The sequence below is a fragment of the Heloderma suspectum genome, chromosome 16 (genome assembly GCF_057233095.1).
Source record: "Heloderma suspectum isolate Gila_16-S chromosome 16, 16-S_ref, whole genome shotgun sequence".
Taxonomy (NCBI): Eukaryota; Metazoa; Chordata; class Lepidosauria; order Squamata; family Helodermatidae; genus Heloderma; species Heloderma suspectum.
In genome coordinates, this window is record NC_139473.1 from 16,242,720 (window position 1) to 16,256,872 (window position 14,153).

Below are 14,153 nucleotides of genomic sequence, written 5' to 3' on the forward strand. Positions count from 1 at the left end.
AAATCAATGGCCCCTCCCTCTTTCATTTTAATGATGTGGATGTTAAGTGTGGTGGTCTGTTAATCTTTCTCAGCAGGAGCCTGACATAGCAAGGAAACAAAGCTGTCTGAAACTGCCTGATTATTCCTTTTGTTTTGAGTATTGCTCTCACAAAGCAGCCTCTGTAGTAATTTCATGTAAGGCAACTGTTGCAACACCAGCCTTTTTATCTTTGGAGAGTTGAGCTCATTTACTTGGGCTACTTTTCTATTTCCTTTTCCACTGTACTCCTCCCACCCCGCCTGAGAACCTTGTCAGCATGCCTGTTTCTTCCCTAAAAACAATTCTGTGGCGAGAAGAAATTATGCTGGCCGAGTTGAATCGATTCTCAGTTAGCATTTAAATTGCCAAGAGAAAAATATACCTGCCTAGATTTGTATTGTAAAATAAGCCAGGTTAAAATTAGTTGAATTTCACTATATGGTTATCTTTGGGATGTGTGAGACTCATATGTGTTAAAGAGGCTTTCACTGCTTGAGGGGGTCAGCGATGTGGGAGTGAAAAGTTTTGCAGAATTTTTTTCAGTTGTGATATTTTTTCAAAGAATTTTTCATTTCTAAAAATATATTATTTTTTCTAACATTAATAACATAAAGAAAGGATACAGTACCGGTCTAAATGAAACTTCCCAAATGTGTTGCTAACTTTTTCAGGCACCTGCTCTTCACAGGTGCACACACATAAACACGTTCCTAAAATTAGTTGTAGCAGGATGTAATTTATTGTATAATTGTAGATTGTACGAACTTGAAATTATAGAAACTATTACATAGAATAAAGAATATTGGTACGTTTTCAGTTTTTTCTAAATGTTTAAACTGTATAAGGAAAGTATATGCTATTGAACTGTCAGGTCTTAACATGTGTTCAAGTATTGCAATAAAAATATATTCCAAGTACTTTGAATTTGTTTGTAGATAACACATAGACCATGCTAAATGGCGCAATCCTTCAGTTTCACTTTGAAATTGAAATATTTCAATTCCCTTGTTTCTGGCTATTTGAATTTTTTAAAAATATATTCATAATAAGCACAAAAATTAACATATTAATTTCGTTTATTTGTTAGATATGTCAGACATGTTAAATCAGATCCCAATTTAGGGCAAGATTGGCAAACCCTGGGGCCAAATTCCAATTTTGGAAGGGTCTCGGCGACAGGGCCAAAGACAGTGAGTGGGGGCAAAGTGGGCAGGGCCAGATGTAATTCAACCAATTTGGACACTTTCCCACCAAGCAGACAAGCCACAGCTCAGTTCTGTGCATATCTGCTCAGGAGTAAGCCCCAGTACCACAGCTTTCAGGAATACAAAGGACAGCTCAGTTCTAAACATCTGTAGGTTTTTAAAGCTTAAATACCCAGCTGGTATTTAAAGTTTTAAAATGCCTTTAAATTCCTGTCATCAGAGATGGGAGTGGTGTTTCCTGCCCTGTGCTAAAGAAGGGCTGTCATGGGAAATCCCTGCTCTTATCTCTGATTGGAGATAAGAGTGGGGGTTTTCTGCACAGAACTGGAGGGAGAAGGGCTGGGGTATCTGGAAGAGGTTTGTGTGCCAGATGGGGCATTTCTGTGGGCCAGATCTGACCCGATGGCCAGGGGTTCCCCATCCCTAATTTATAGGACATTGGAAAATTTTTGGGAAAAGCTGCAGCAGTATTGAGGATTGGTAAGGTTTATACTAGTAGTATATTTTTAAAGTTATATTTGCACATTGTGTATGTGCAATAATAATATTTTATTAATATTGTTATTTTTGAGCTTGTTAGATAGCGTAAACCATTTAGATATTGCTAGTTAAACAAAAGCGGTGGCCATAAGTGTTTGCCAGAAGCGACATGAGAGCCAGTGTGGTAGAGTGGTTAGAACAGCCTTTCTCAACTTGGGTCCCCAGATGTTGGGCTACAGTTCCTATCCCAATGAATGGGGATAGTGGAAGCTGTAGTCCATAATTCTAAAACTAAAATTATTTCTAGGCTGCCTAGGTAGAACCCTCTCAAAATGGAGCCTTGTCCAACTTCATCTGGGAACCCCAGGTTGGGAAAAGATGGGTTAGAGCGTTAGATTAGTACTAAGGTTCAAATCCTCACTCAGCCATGAAGCTCACTGGATGACCATCTCTTTGACTAATAAATACATCATTACTGAAACAGCTTGGGACCTGAAAAACCGCCTTCTGCTACATGAGCTAACCTGTGCCTTCTGGTAATCTTTGGAGGCTGTCTTCTGTGTCTTCTCTTTCCCTCTGAAGTTAGGCAGGGGAAATCTGGAGGTAGAGCTTCCTTGGTCATGCTTAAGGATGAGCAGACTTGTCAAGTCCATTTCTGCAGAATTCCTCCCTTTCCCACCTCCCAGTCTATTCCATGGCGGTTCTGTCTCAAGTAACTTTTTTATGGGAAAAGAAATCCATACATATTCTCGTGTGCATTTTTCAAATGGATGCATTAATGTGGATTCTAGTGGGCTTACTGCCAGGCACTCCTGCCACTTATATTCAGGCAGGAGCGGGCCTAAAGCCAATACTATACTGGACCTAACGCGCTATCTTTTTATTTCCTAAAATTAAAATTTTCGGTATATGAACTGGTCCAGAACATTGTGTAGCAGAGCAGATAAGCTTGGTTCCCAAAAACATTTGGATGGGAATTAATTCTGACGAAATGTAGTTTCCACTCCGTGGCTCTTCCTGCTGCTGATACACAGTCTAGCCGGGTAATCATTAAAGAAGAGTGGTTACAGGAATTATTTGCTACACTGGATATTGAAGCAATTCAGGCATCTAGATTTTCTAATAGTTTTCCTGTTCATGGGGAAGAGAAATATTTCTTTGAGCTTAATTCACCTTTCCTTTGCAAGGCTTTTAAAGCCTTGGGCTTTCAGACAATAAGAACGACGTTTTTGGAATGGAAACATAATTCAGTTCCCAGAGAACAGCGCATTTGTATCTGATGATGCCGGATGGCTGAGGATACCATACATTATATGTTCGTTATACTGTACGCTATATGAAATACCAAGGGGGAAATATCTGAAGCAAAGCGCAGAGTCGGTAGCCATGCATAGTGACCCAAGTAAAATCAAATACCTCTTGTCTAGCACAGTCAAGCTTCTTATGTTTAATACAGGCAAATTTGCTGTTTTGTCTTCCCACTTGGGCAAGCCTATAAGACTAATTTTTTGTCTTAAGGACTTTGTCTCTTGTGTATGATGGATGTATTGTAAATGTTTGATTTGTTTGGTTGTAAATGTTTCTTTGGGCTATAACCAGTCATTGGTTGCCTAGTACACTTGATTTGGATTTTGGATGCATTAACGGACGCACGTCCCTATTGACTGAAGCATGTTTGTGTGCGTTTTAGAAATGTACGCAGTGGGGGGGGTTGCGTTTTTTCAAATGTGCGCATATTGAACACAAGTTTTCTTTAGTGGAATGCATCGTAAGACTGGAAATGTACAGCGCTGAGACCACAAATGGTGTACATTTCCATGTTCCAAGAAGTGCCAGTCAGGCAAATGCATTAAAAAAAATGGAGCAGAATTTCCCACCTGGCACCATTTCTGTCATCCCAGTGCCAGGTGAAAACCTCTCTCCTTTGCTCCCTTTTGCTGGGCTTTTTATCATCTAGTGCAGGGGTGTCTAATCTCAGGCCTGCAGGCCAAATCTGGCCTGTGTGGGATCCCAGTCTTGCCCTCCAGGGTTCCCCAGGGGACCACACCCCTTTTCCCATCCATTCCACCAACTACCAGTAGCTTGGTGGTTTTCTGGCATTTGTGCATTGTCTAAAACTTAGTGCCAGTAAGAGCTTTAAGCTAAAATACGCTGCTGTTGTTGGCCTTTTTGCCTTTGGCCCCACACACCACTGGAACTTGGCCCAGCCCTTGAGCTGAAAGAGGTTCAACACCTTCGATCTACTGTAAGCTGACCATAGGTTGTTGGGGTTTTTTAATTATGTTCCACTGAATTCTATGTCAAGTCTTTGTTAACTGCTGCTCTAATTTTTATACTTTTTAAAAATTACCTTCGTGATAAACTGCCCTGGGAGTTTCACCAAAGAGTGTCTTCAAATAGGGTTGTTGTTTTTTAACCTGATTTTTACCTCTCCCTTCCTCCACGAAACCGAAGGGTAAGACTCATGGTTTTACCCTGCCCGATTTATCCTCACAACAGGTATGCAAGGTAGGGGATGCCCAGAGTGAGTGAGTGGCTCAAGGACACCCAGCTGAGCTTCATGGCTGAGGGAGGGGATTTGGATTGGGTTCCCATTGAGCCTAGTCTGATGTTGGAACCACTGTGAAAAACAGGGAGTGGAGGGGAAAGTGGAATCCTTCCATGTCAAGGAAAATCCATCCTTGATGTTGAAATGTTGTGATGCAGGTAGTGGGGGAGAGTTGGTTGAAGAATACCTGAGAGAGCGTCTTTTCCCTTACCAACTTGCCCGGTCACTCAGGTCATCGGAGGGCTTGTCCCTGGTGATTCCACATGGACCTATGGCCCAATTGGAGTCCACCAAGAGAAGAGCCTTCAGTGTGGCGGCCCCCTTTCTTTGGAACTCCCTGCCCCTGGAGGTCAGGCAGGCACCAATACTGCACTGTTTCCAGCACCTCCTGAAAACAGCACTCTTCCAGCAGACACTCCTTAATTGACCAGTTACGGTTTTTATTGGCATTGTGTTTTTAAAAAGTGTAATTTTAATGTGGTGTTTTAATCTTTTACTGTTTTATCCTTTGCGTTCACCACTCCAAAATCTGTTCTCGATATGGAGTGGTATATAAATATTGTAAATAAATAAAATAAATCAATGTTAGGGGTTGGGATCTTCCCTCCGGTGTTTTTTAGTAACTTGGTTTGGTGGGGTGTTAATACCAGTGGGACAGCACCACGTTATTGGTGCCTTGTCCCTTACAATTCTGGCTGTAAGACCACTTCTAATATTAGTGCTTCAGCCAGCCAGCTCCTCTTTCTAGGGGGTGGGCAGGCAGCCAGCACCCACCTTGCAGCAAAGCTATAAATATCTCCCTCCCGAGCTCCTGAGCCATGTGGGGTGCCCCACCTTGTCCTGGCTTCTGGAACATTCACAGTAACAAAGCGACTGTGCCTCAGTTTTCACAGCTACTACGAAAGCAGCAGTAAAGGTGATGAACCTCAAAAGGCAGCTGTTGTAAAGCATAATACGATTGTCCTTTCAGGAATAAAGTGTCTCCTGCTCTTCCACCAGATGCTGACCCTGAGGTGACCATGGCTATGCTGCGTTGGATCTATACGGATGAGCTGGAGCTGAGAGAAGATGATGTGTTCCTGACAGAGCTGATGAAATTAGCAAACAGGTTTCAGCTTCAGCTCCTCAGGGAAAGGCAAGCCTCTGAATGAGCTGTTGCATCTGTCTTAATTAGCCAGGTTATTTATCCTAATGCAGGTCATTGTTGTTCTGTGGGGCCCTCTAGGAAGTGGCTTGCATCCAGAGATGGGCATTCTTAGTAATGCAGCTGTGTTTCGGTTCATGATCAGAACCAGTGCTGGGATATGCTTCCCTAGAAAGAAATGCTAGGGATGCTTTCGGTATAGGTCAAGGGTGGGCCACAGATGTCAGAGAAATCCACAACAGAGTCAAATGAGTTTGGATTTCTATTAATCCAACCAGTGGATTCCACAGCGGACCAGCTTTTCCTGAGTTACATGGATTCCAAGAACTTCTGGACCATTTTTTTGAATTTTTCCAGAATTTCACACATTTAGTTGTAGAAGAATACGTAAAACGCGCGCGCACACACACACGCAGGCCAAAAATGCATGTTTTCCCTTTAGGCTAAAGTATGTAAATGCACATTTGGTGGTGGATACCCGCAGATTTGGGAAACTGAAAAAAAAAATCAGATTCTGCCGATGAGCGGATGGCGGAACAAAAGCCACCTGACAATCCGCGAAATGCATGAGTAACACCCCAAGCTCCCAGACATCTTTCTTGGTGCCTACCAAGGTGCCCTAAATCTCCCCCCCACACACACACCATTAGCACATTTCCTTACTGGCAGCTGGGATCACTTCAAAGCAAAGTAAGGGCTTCCAGCTGCTGTCATCTTCATTTCCCACAAATGGCTCTGGGCCACATGGTGGGGCCATGAGAATATAGGTGTGTGTGGGGGGGGGAGTGCACATGCATGCATCTGTGTGTGGTGAAAAAGATGGAATGAGTTAGCTGGCTTAGAGTAGTGGGGGCGGGGAAGGCTTTGCCTTCTATGAAGTAGGCTTCAGCTGACACTGAAAACTGTGTTCAGAGGAGTTGTTTAGCATGCCAGGGCTCAGACCCACTGGCTGTGTCTTGTCCCCAGTCTTTGGAGCAAGTTACTTGTCCTTTGTGACTAGCCACTCCTCCCATGGCAGACATTTCGTGGTGGTGCCCAGGACAGTTTCTCAAATTGCCGAATGTGCACACAGGCCCAGAAAGCTTGTCTATCCTAAAAAGCTTGGACACCCTGGCACGAGTGTCCCGCCTCATTGGTGAGTTTCACAGTCTTCATAGACCCTTCCGATGCTTCCTCCAGCAAATGATGGAAGTGTCACTCTAAAAATCTAGGCAGATTCTTTAGGAAAGTCTGTTTAAACCTCTGCATTTGAGCTGACTTTGTGCTAAAGAACATGACTGTAGTCACATGGAACATCTTCTCTGCTCTGGGGTCTTGTAAGCCCTATTAATCTGTGCCTAGACTGCTCTGTGAAGAAACAAATTTGTCTTTATTAGGTGCGTGGCACCTGCCTGTTCCTTCCAACGTGATTGAGGTAAAATTCCAGGCAAGCGTGAATAGGTTACAGTGCTTGGGTATTAACTTAAAAAGAGGTGATAACATTGGCAGCATAAACATGAACATCTATCTCAAATTCAGCTGGCTGCTTGGTAGTTGATGTACAGAATTGTCCCCTGTAATTGCCTTTAAGGGTGTTTTAGAATTTTAGCCAAGAAGGTCTCTGAGTGTGGCAGTTGCTGGGGAACTGAAGGCTGCTGTTTGTTCACCACCTTTGTCCCCTCCCCTCCTTCAGCTCCCTAATTTGGCCCTATCTCGAGATCCTTGCGTTAGAACACTGGCCCATTTCACGCTGGCTTCTGCATTGGCACGTCAGCCTGGTTTCAACCTGTCAGTCCGGCAATGTTAAACAAGGAGTTCCGCCAAAAGAAAACGCGGCGTCCTCATGCCAAATTCTTCCCCGTGAAACCAAGGTTCACCCCTGTATCACGACGACATTACATTTATTTATTTATTTCAGCCCCAAAGGTTCCCAGAGCAGCTTGCGTACAGGCCACATTCGGACATCACAGCAACCCAGGTTTCTGTACACGCGGCTCAATTGCTCCTCCCTCTTGGCTCCTCTTCTTTGTTCCTGGCTTGGTTAGTGCTGCATCTAAACCAGGAACTCTGGGTTGTCTCTCCCCCCGACGAGCCAAAGTTGTACCTTGGGATGCACGAGGCTTGTGCTGCAGCGCACCACCCCTTCTTGATGCACCACGCTTTAACACTGACTGGGATAATTCAGCATAGTTTCCTGTTGCATCCAAACCAGGAAATTTGAAGTTGGTTTCAGACCCTGGTTTGTTTTAAACCTGGTAACCATAGTTTCTTGGTTTTGGATGAAATGGGAAGCTGTTGTTTAATTAAGCCATGAAATGTTCAGTTATGATGTACTGAGGAAAAGGGTGATACTGGGGTGAAGCATGTAGGTGTAAGGCTCATGTGTATTTTGTCTTTCAAAACTGGAAGATTGTAAATAAATGCACAAACAAACGTTTATATACTGCCTTATTTGCTGTTACGTCCGATCTGGACCAAGAGCCTTTTAAGGATCTTGTACTAATATAAAGCAGGTCTTTTTCTTACTGTTTAGCTACTGAGATGTCCTTCCGCCCTCCTTTGTATGTTGCCAGCAATGAAAATTACTTCCTAGTAAAAATGCCCCCCTCCTTGCTGACATCTTGTCCTGTTTTCCATGTCTGTCTGGGTAGGTGTGAAAAAGGAGTCATGTCACTTGTAAATGTCAGGAACTGCATCCGTTTCTATCAAACCGCCGAAGAGCTGAACGCCAGCACCTTAATGAACTACTGTGCTGAGATAATCGCTAGTCACTGGGTAAGCACTGAAAGACGGGAGAACGGGATGTTTCAAGAAGATGATACCTGAAGACCTGGCATACTTAATTCTAGCGAGTGAAAATGTAGCTCCTACTCATGTTTCAAAGGCAAAGCTCAGTCTACAATTAGAAACCAACTTGAGAGATCGAGGGAGCAATCCTATGTCCCCTAGACAGCATCTGGGGGCGGGGGGACATAGGATTTTTTAGTTTCTGGGCTTGAGGACAGGTCTCTGAACTTGGAGCCAGGAAACCATGCTCCCTGCCCCTTCCCCCTAGTAGCTGGCACAGAGAGAATGTGCTGCTAAATGGAGCTTGGAGATGAGAGAAAGGAGGCGTTCCTGGGGAGGGGAGGAGACCGGGGCAGCTGGCTTATACCTTTTCCTATCACCGCCCAGCCTCCTTCCCTCCCCCTCCCTGAAGCCTCCACTAGACTGGTGAAATCGTCCGTCTAGCTAAAATGCAGTGTGGGAGGTATGACCCTTTCTGTATAAGATACTTGTAAGCCCCTGAGCTCAGGGACTTACAGGTGCCCAGGGCGCAACCCATAGGATTGTGCCCCTGCGTGTTTATTTTGCTATTACACTTGAAGCGTTGATTTGGGCTGTATCGCTAGGTTGCACCATTTTGGAACTTGGATGGGTAACTGGGTGTTTGAATGCTCTGATAGGTAAAGCCAAAATGCTCCTTGTATACGGAAAAGGAGGTGGGTCCGGGAGGGTTTTTAGCATAGCATTCTTGCTGACATGCTCCCTTTCCGCATGCAGGGAGGGTTTTGTTTTTCTATGAAGGAGCGTTCAGTTAGGGAAGAAATTGCATATCAGTACTGACTGGCTCGGGTGTATGCATCTACTTAAAACGGGATATTACGGTATTGACGAGAGAAATCCAGCTTGCGCTACAAACAGGAGGTTTCTGACCTGTATAATTATTGAGTCACAGCTCCATTCCAAAGGGTTGTTTTTCCTGTGAAAATACTTCGTGGCATGGGAAAAATGATTGTCACCTTTCACTATATGCTGGAATAAATATTCTATCAGTTTGGGACGCCAAAATGCGGGAGGATGTTCCTGCTACAGTGATCCATGCCCTTGTGTTCAAAAGCCCAATGATCGTGTTCTTTAACAGAGAAGCTCTAATGCAGCCTTCTCAAGCCTGGTGCCCTCCCAATGTTTTGGACTTCAACTCCTGTCAGCCCCAGCCAGCATGGCCCATGGTCATGAATGCTGGGAGTTGTAGTCCACAACATCTGGAGGGCACCAGGTTGGGGAAGGCTGCTCTAATGAATCGAGGGGGGCTTTTATTCCTTCTTGAGCAGTAGAGGAATGTACATCATGACACTACTTTTTTTTTCTCCTGCAAAACCTGGAATGAGGGTTGTAAAATAGATGAAAATAGGTTGGATGGCACTCAGGTGGCAGAATAGACCTCGGATTGGACAGTGCCAATGTGTATGTCTTAATGGATCCTTCTTCTACATTGAGACTGTCAAGCAATTTAGTGGATCAGGAGTTGTTTAATTGCTTTGCTTAGTCTGACTTCAGATATTCATTCCCTCTGCTATTTTGGGATGGACTGCTAGCACTGCCCAGGAGTTCAATCTGCCTAAGAAGTGTGTTTCTTTTTTTTTTATCTTAACTCCATAGATTTTTACCCAATTTGTAGGGCAGAAAAGCTTGAAACCTAAATATCCCCAGCCCTTGTGCTGCTTAGGTTCAAGCACATTTGTAAGAGGACAGGTGTTCTTGTTTTGTGAGATACAGAAACTGTTTCTGCCACAGGAAATGGCACTGAAGCACTAACCTAACGTGTGATGTAAAAGGCTAGTGTATTGTTGGAATAAGTGACTTTTCTGATTCTTTCCAGGATGATTTGAGGAAAGAAGACTTCAGCAGTATGAGCGCTCAGCTCTTGTATAAAATGTTCAAATCGAAAACGGAGTTCCCTTTACACAAAGCTATTAAAGTGGAGAGAGAAGATGTTGTTTTCCTGTATCTTATTGAAATGGATTCACAGGTATGATGAGTCCCCCCCCCCCCCCTTGCTGGCCATCTGCACTAGGATGGAATTTTTGAACTGTTTCTAACAAGGGGCTGTACCTCTTAAGAAATGTGAAATAGCAACTGACATGGGTAAAAACAACAACTAAGGGAGCAATCCTGTGCTACCCAGACAGCGTCTATGGGGGAGCATAGGGTAGTTCAGTTTGCTGGCTCCACTGTCAGAGACAGGGCTCCAACCTCAGAGACAGGAAACCACGTTCCCTGGCCGGCCCCCCATAGCCAGCATGGAAAGAACCTTGCTGGCTACCTCCCCACCTTGGAAAACGGGAAAAGGGGGTGTTCCCAGGGAAGGGGAGGAGACCAGGGCAGCCTCATTACAACCTATCACATGGCCACCCCAGCCTCCTTCCCTCCCCCAGGCGAAATCGCCCATCTAGCAGAAATGCTAGATGGTATCCACAATATCTGGCACCAGGTTGGGGAAGGCTGTCTTAAAGCAACAAAGTGACTTTAGATCTGTAAAGAGTGCTAAAAAAAACCTTTTTGCTTATTTTTCCATTTCCCCCAAATTTCTGTTTGTTTTCCAACCCCCCGCCCCCAAACAGGTTTTTTCTCTGGCCTCAAAATTTCTGAAAATTTTACATCTCTGCAGGTATCCACATAGGATTGTGCCCTAAGTGGTGCAAATGGTTCCTTAGCAATTATTATGTTTCTAGGTTCCCCGCAAATGTCCTAAAGAAAAACATTACTGTCCTGCAGTACAATACCCTGGGGGGTGAGGGAGAGCAGGGGTGGGTGGCATCCTGCTTAGAACCTAAGAAGAGCCCTGCTGGATCAGACCAAGGGTCCATCTAGTCCATCATTCTGTTCACACAGAGGACAACCAGCTGCCCATGGGAAACCCACCAGTAGGACACGAGTGCAACAGTACCCTCCTGCCCATGTTTGTTTATTTATTTCCCCAGCAACTGGTGTACACAGGCATACTGCCTCTGATACTGGAGATAGCCCATAGCCATTAAGACTAGTAGCCATTGAGAGCCTTCTCCTCCAGGAATTGGTCTAACTAGAACATAAGACGAGGCTGGACAGCCATCTGTCGCGGATGCTCTGACTTGGACTCCTGCATTGAGCAGGGGGTTAGACTCGATGCTCTGTAGGCCCCTTCCAACCCTACGATTCTATGATTCTATGAACTGAACTTTTCCCCTTGGGGTGGTAGTTGCTTCCTTCCACTTCTCTTAGCAGTGTATGAAGCTGCCTCGTGTGTTCAGACAGTTGATCCATCTAGCCCAGTTCTCTCCCTCCTTCCGATTAGTAGTGGTTCGCGAAGGTTTTCTTAGCTCTTCAGCCTGAAATTATTTGAACTGCGATTGAGCCTGAGACCCCCTGCATGTATAGTATGTGCCTCATCACTAGGCTTTGGCCCCTCCCCTCTTTTAAAAGTATATTTTAAAAATATTTGACCCTGTACGTTTCCTTAGTGACTAGCATTAAATGTGGAACGGACATTAGAATCCTAGTTTTATCTGCCTAGCACTGGTACTGTAGCTGCCTCTGATGTTATCACGCTGTCCAACACCTGTTTCTGCAGCTGCCTGGGAAGCTGAACGAACTGGATCACAATGGAGACCTTGCTTTAGATCTCGCACTTTCTCGAAGACTGGAAGGCATTGCAGCCACCCTGGTTAATTACAAAGCTGATGTTGACATGGTGGACAAGAAAGGCTGCAGCCTGTTGCATAAAGCTATCCAAAGGGGTAAGGATACAGCGTCAAAAACTATGTCTGCACATGGCTGGCAAAAACACCTCTAGTTTTGTAGATGCGGCCGTTTAAATGACTAGTTGGTCAAGCGGCTAGGAGTGCGTGTGGAATCCCATACCAGTGCTTAAACTCTGATTAACAGCTCATGTTTCTTTTTGTCAACCGGTGCACCGTGCAGGGCAGAATTATGCTTTTCTGGCAGCAAGCACAGCATCCCTGACCCCATATTTGCTCCCTGTGTGCAGAGCAGGGTGAGCGTCTGTAGAGAAGCAAGGCTAGTACTGCAAGCCGCCCCCCCAGCAGGGCTCCGCAATTCCACTCAACACGGTGGGTGTTGCACCAGCCTCTGCTGAGCATCCGAGCCTTCAGCTCTTCTTGTAAGCTTGGCGCTGGTGAAAGGGCCCAGGGAGGATCCCAGCAGCTGCGCTGTGCTTTGGGGGGCTTAGAGGGCCTTGGAGATGCGGTGCCACAGCTGGGGCAATCTCTTCCCAAGCTTGGGGCCAGAGGGCTGGGGCTCAGTTTTCAAACTGCTTTTCTGAGGCACTCCAGGCCGCTTGGAACTGCAGCATAATTGTGGGAACAACCCCAGGTCCAAGCTGGGGAGGAGAGCAGGGGTGCACCCTCTTTCTCCCCACCCCCAAAATCTGGAGTTTATCTGCTGTTCAAGGTTGGGAAAATGACTGATGTGATTTTATTTATTATCCCACTCTGTAGTCAGAAGGCTGCAAAAAAGAGTTTGCGCTTAAACTCTTCTTCTCTCATCCCTCCAGGGTGAGATGTTTTCTTGGAAGCCCTTTTGGTGTCAGTCAGGGGAGGCAGGGGCCACCCCTGGGAGCTAGATGGTGGCAGCGCACCACATTCTGTCTTATTGTTCTCCTACCCACTCAGTGCAAGAATAATAGGAACATCAGAAGCTGCCTTATCCTGAGTCAGCCCATTGGTCCATCTAGCCCAGTATTGTCAACACTGACTGCCAACAGCTAGCTCTCCCGGGTTTCGAGCAAGAGTTTTTCCATCCTTATGAGGAAATGTCAGGGATTGAACCTGTGACCTTCTACATGCAAAGCAGCTGTTCTACCACTGCGCTATGGCTGCTCCCAATCACCCCCTCCTCCCTGCTGCTTCTCTCCTGCAAATGCATCCCCGTTCCCTAGCTGCTTTGTGTTCCCACAGCAAACACAGGGTCGTATGTATGTATTACCAACCATGTAACTCCTGGCTCCATGTCTCCACCGACATGCTCTTCATCAGATTGGGAAGGTTTACCGTATGGTGTTCCAGTCTGGGCCAGCTTGTTATGACCAAGTCCCTGGGCTAATATTGGACATTGGATTGTGTCTTTTGTAAGTTGGCATTAAGAAGCAAAATGAAAAACAAAAGCCTCTAGGAGGCTTGCAAAACCTTTGTTATGACCAAGTCCCTGGGCTAATATTGGACATTGGATTGTATCTTTTGTAAGTTGGCATTAAAAAGCAAAATGAAAAACAAAAGCCTCTAGGAGGCTTGCAAAATATTTGTTGTGCTTGGTTATTCTGAAGTTTTTATTGCAAGGGAAGGGATCACCTTGAGGATTCGTACGTTCAGATAGGAACTGGTTGCCATGGTAGTGATGTCCAGAGAGCAGAAGAACAGAGCAGCAGCATCTTGAATTACATCTCTCTCAGGCAAGGTAGAGCGGGGCTCCTAGCCTGCCCTTTTTGATTTAGCAGTATAAGGCAGAATTGTTTTGTCCTGCCTTTGGGTTAAACACCTGTAGAAAAGAAACTCCATCAATGTAACAATTTTCAGACAGGTAGCCATGCTAGTAGGAAAATCTAGTTCTCCATTTCAAAGTTATAAGTAGTTGGCTCATTAGTCAAAGCTAAGGATGTTGGAGGAATCCTTTTGGGGGACAGAGCTCAGTGAGGGGATAGAGCTCAGCGAGTTTGCACCAGCTCGGCCCCTGGACTCCATCTTGCTCATCTGCGAGCTTGCCTGACTTGTCACGCGACACTTTAGGCCAGCTCATGGTTGGGGGGGGGGGTGTTATTTGCACAAATCGCAGCTGTAAATATGTACCGAAATCATGATTTGCATAAGTCCATGACCGTAAATAACACAATTTGTGTGAAATTGCGGCCATAAATGGTCTAATTAGACCATTTACGCCTGCAGTGTTGCACAAATTGCTCTATTTATGGCTGCAATTTTGTGCAAATTGCAATTTCCAGAAATATTTACAGCTGTGAGTT

At 45.2% G+C, this 14,153-nt stretch overlaps 1 protein-coding gene across 1 annotated transcript in view; it reads left to right on the forward strand.

Annotated features, from left to right (window-relative positions):
• Positions 1-14,153, forward strand: part of ANKFY1 (ankyrin repeat and FYVE domain containing 1) — a 75,399-nt gene that overhangs the window by 21,668 nt on the left and 39,578 nt on the right. The window contains exons 4-7 of the mRNA XM_084822774.1: positions 5,254-5,389; positions 8,029-8,152; positions 10,020-10,169; positions 11,751-11,916. Of these exons, the coding sequence (XP_084678900.1) occupies positions 5,254-5,389; positions 8,029-8,152; positions 10,020-10,169; positions 11,751-11,916 (576 nt within the window). The remainder of the gene's footprint in view (positions 1-5,253; positions 5,390-8,028; positions 8,153-10,019; positions 10,170-11,750; positions 11,917-14,153) is intronic.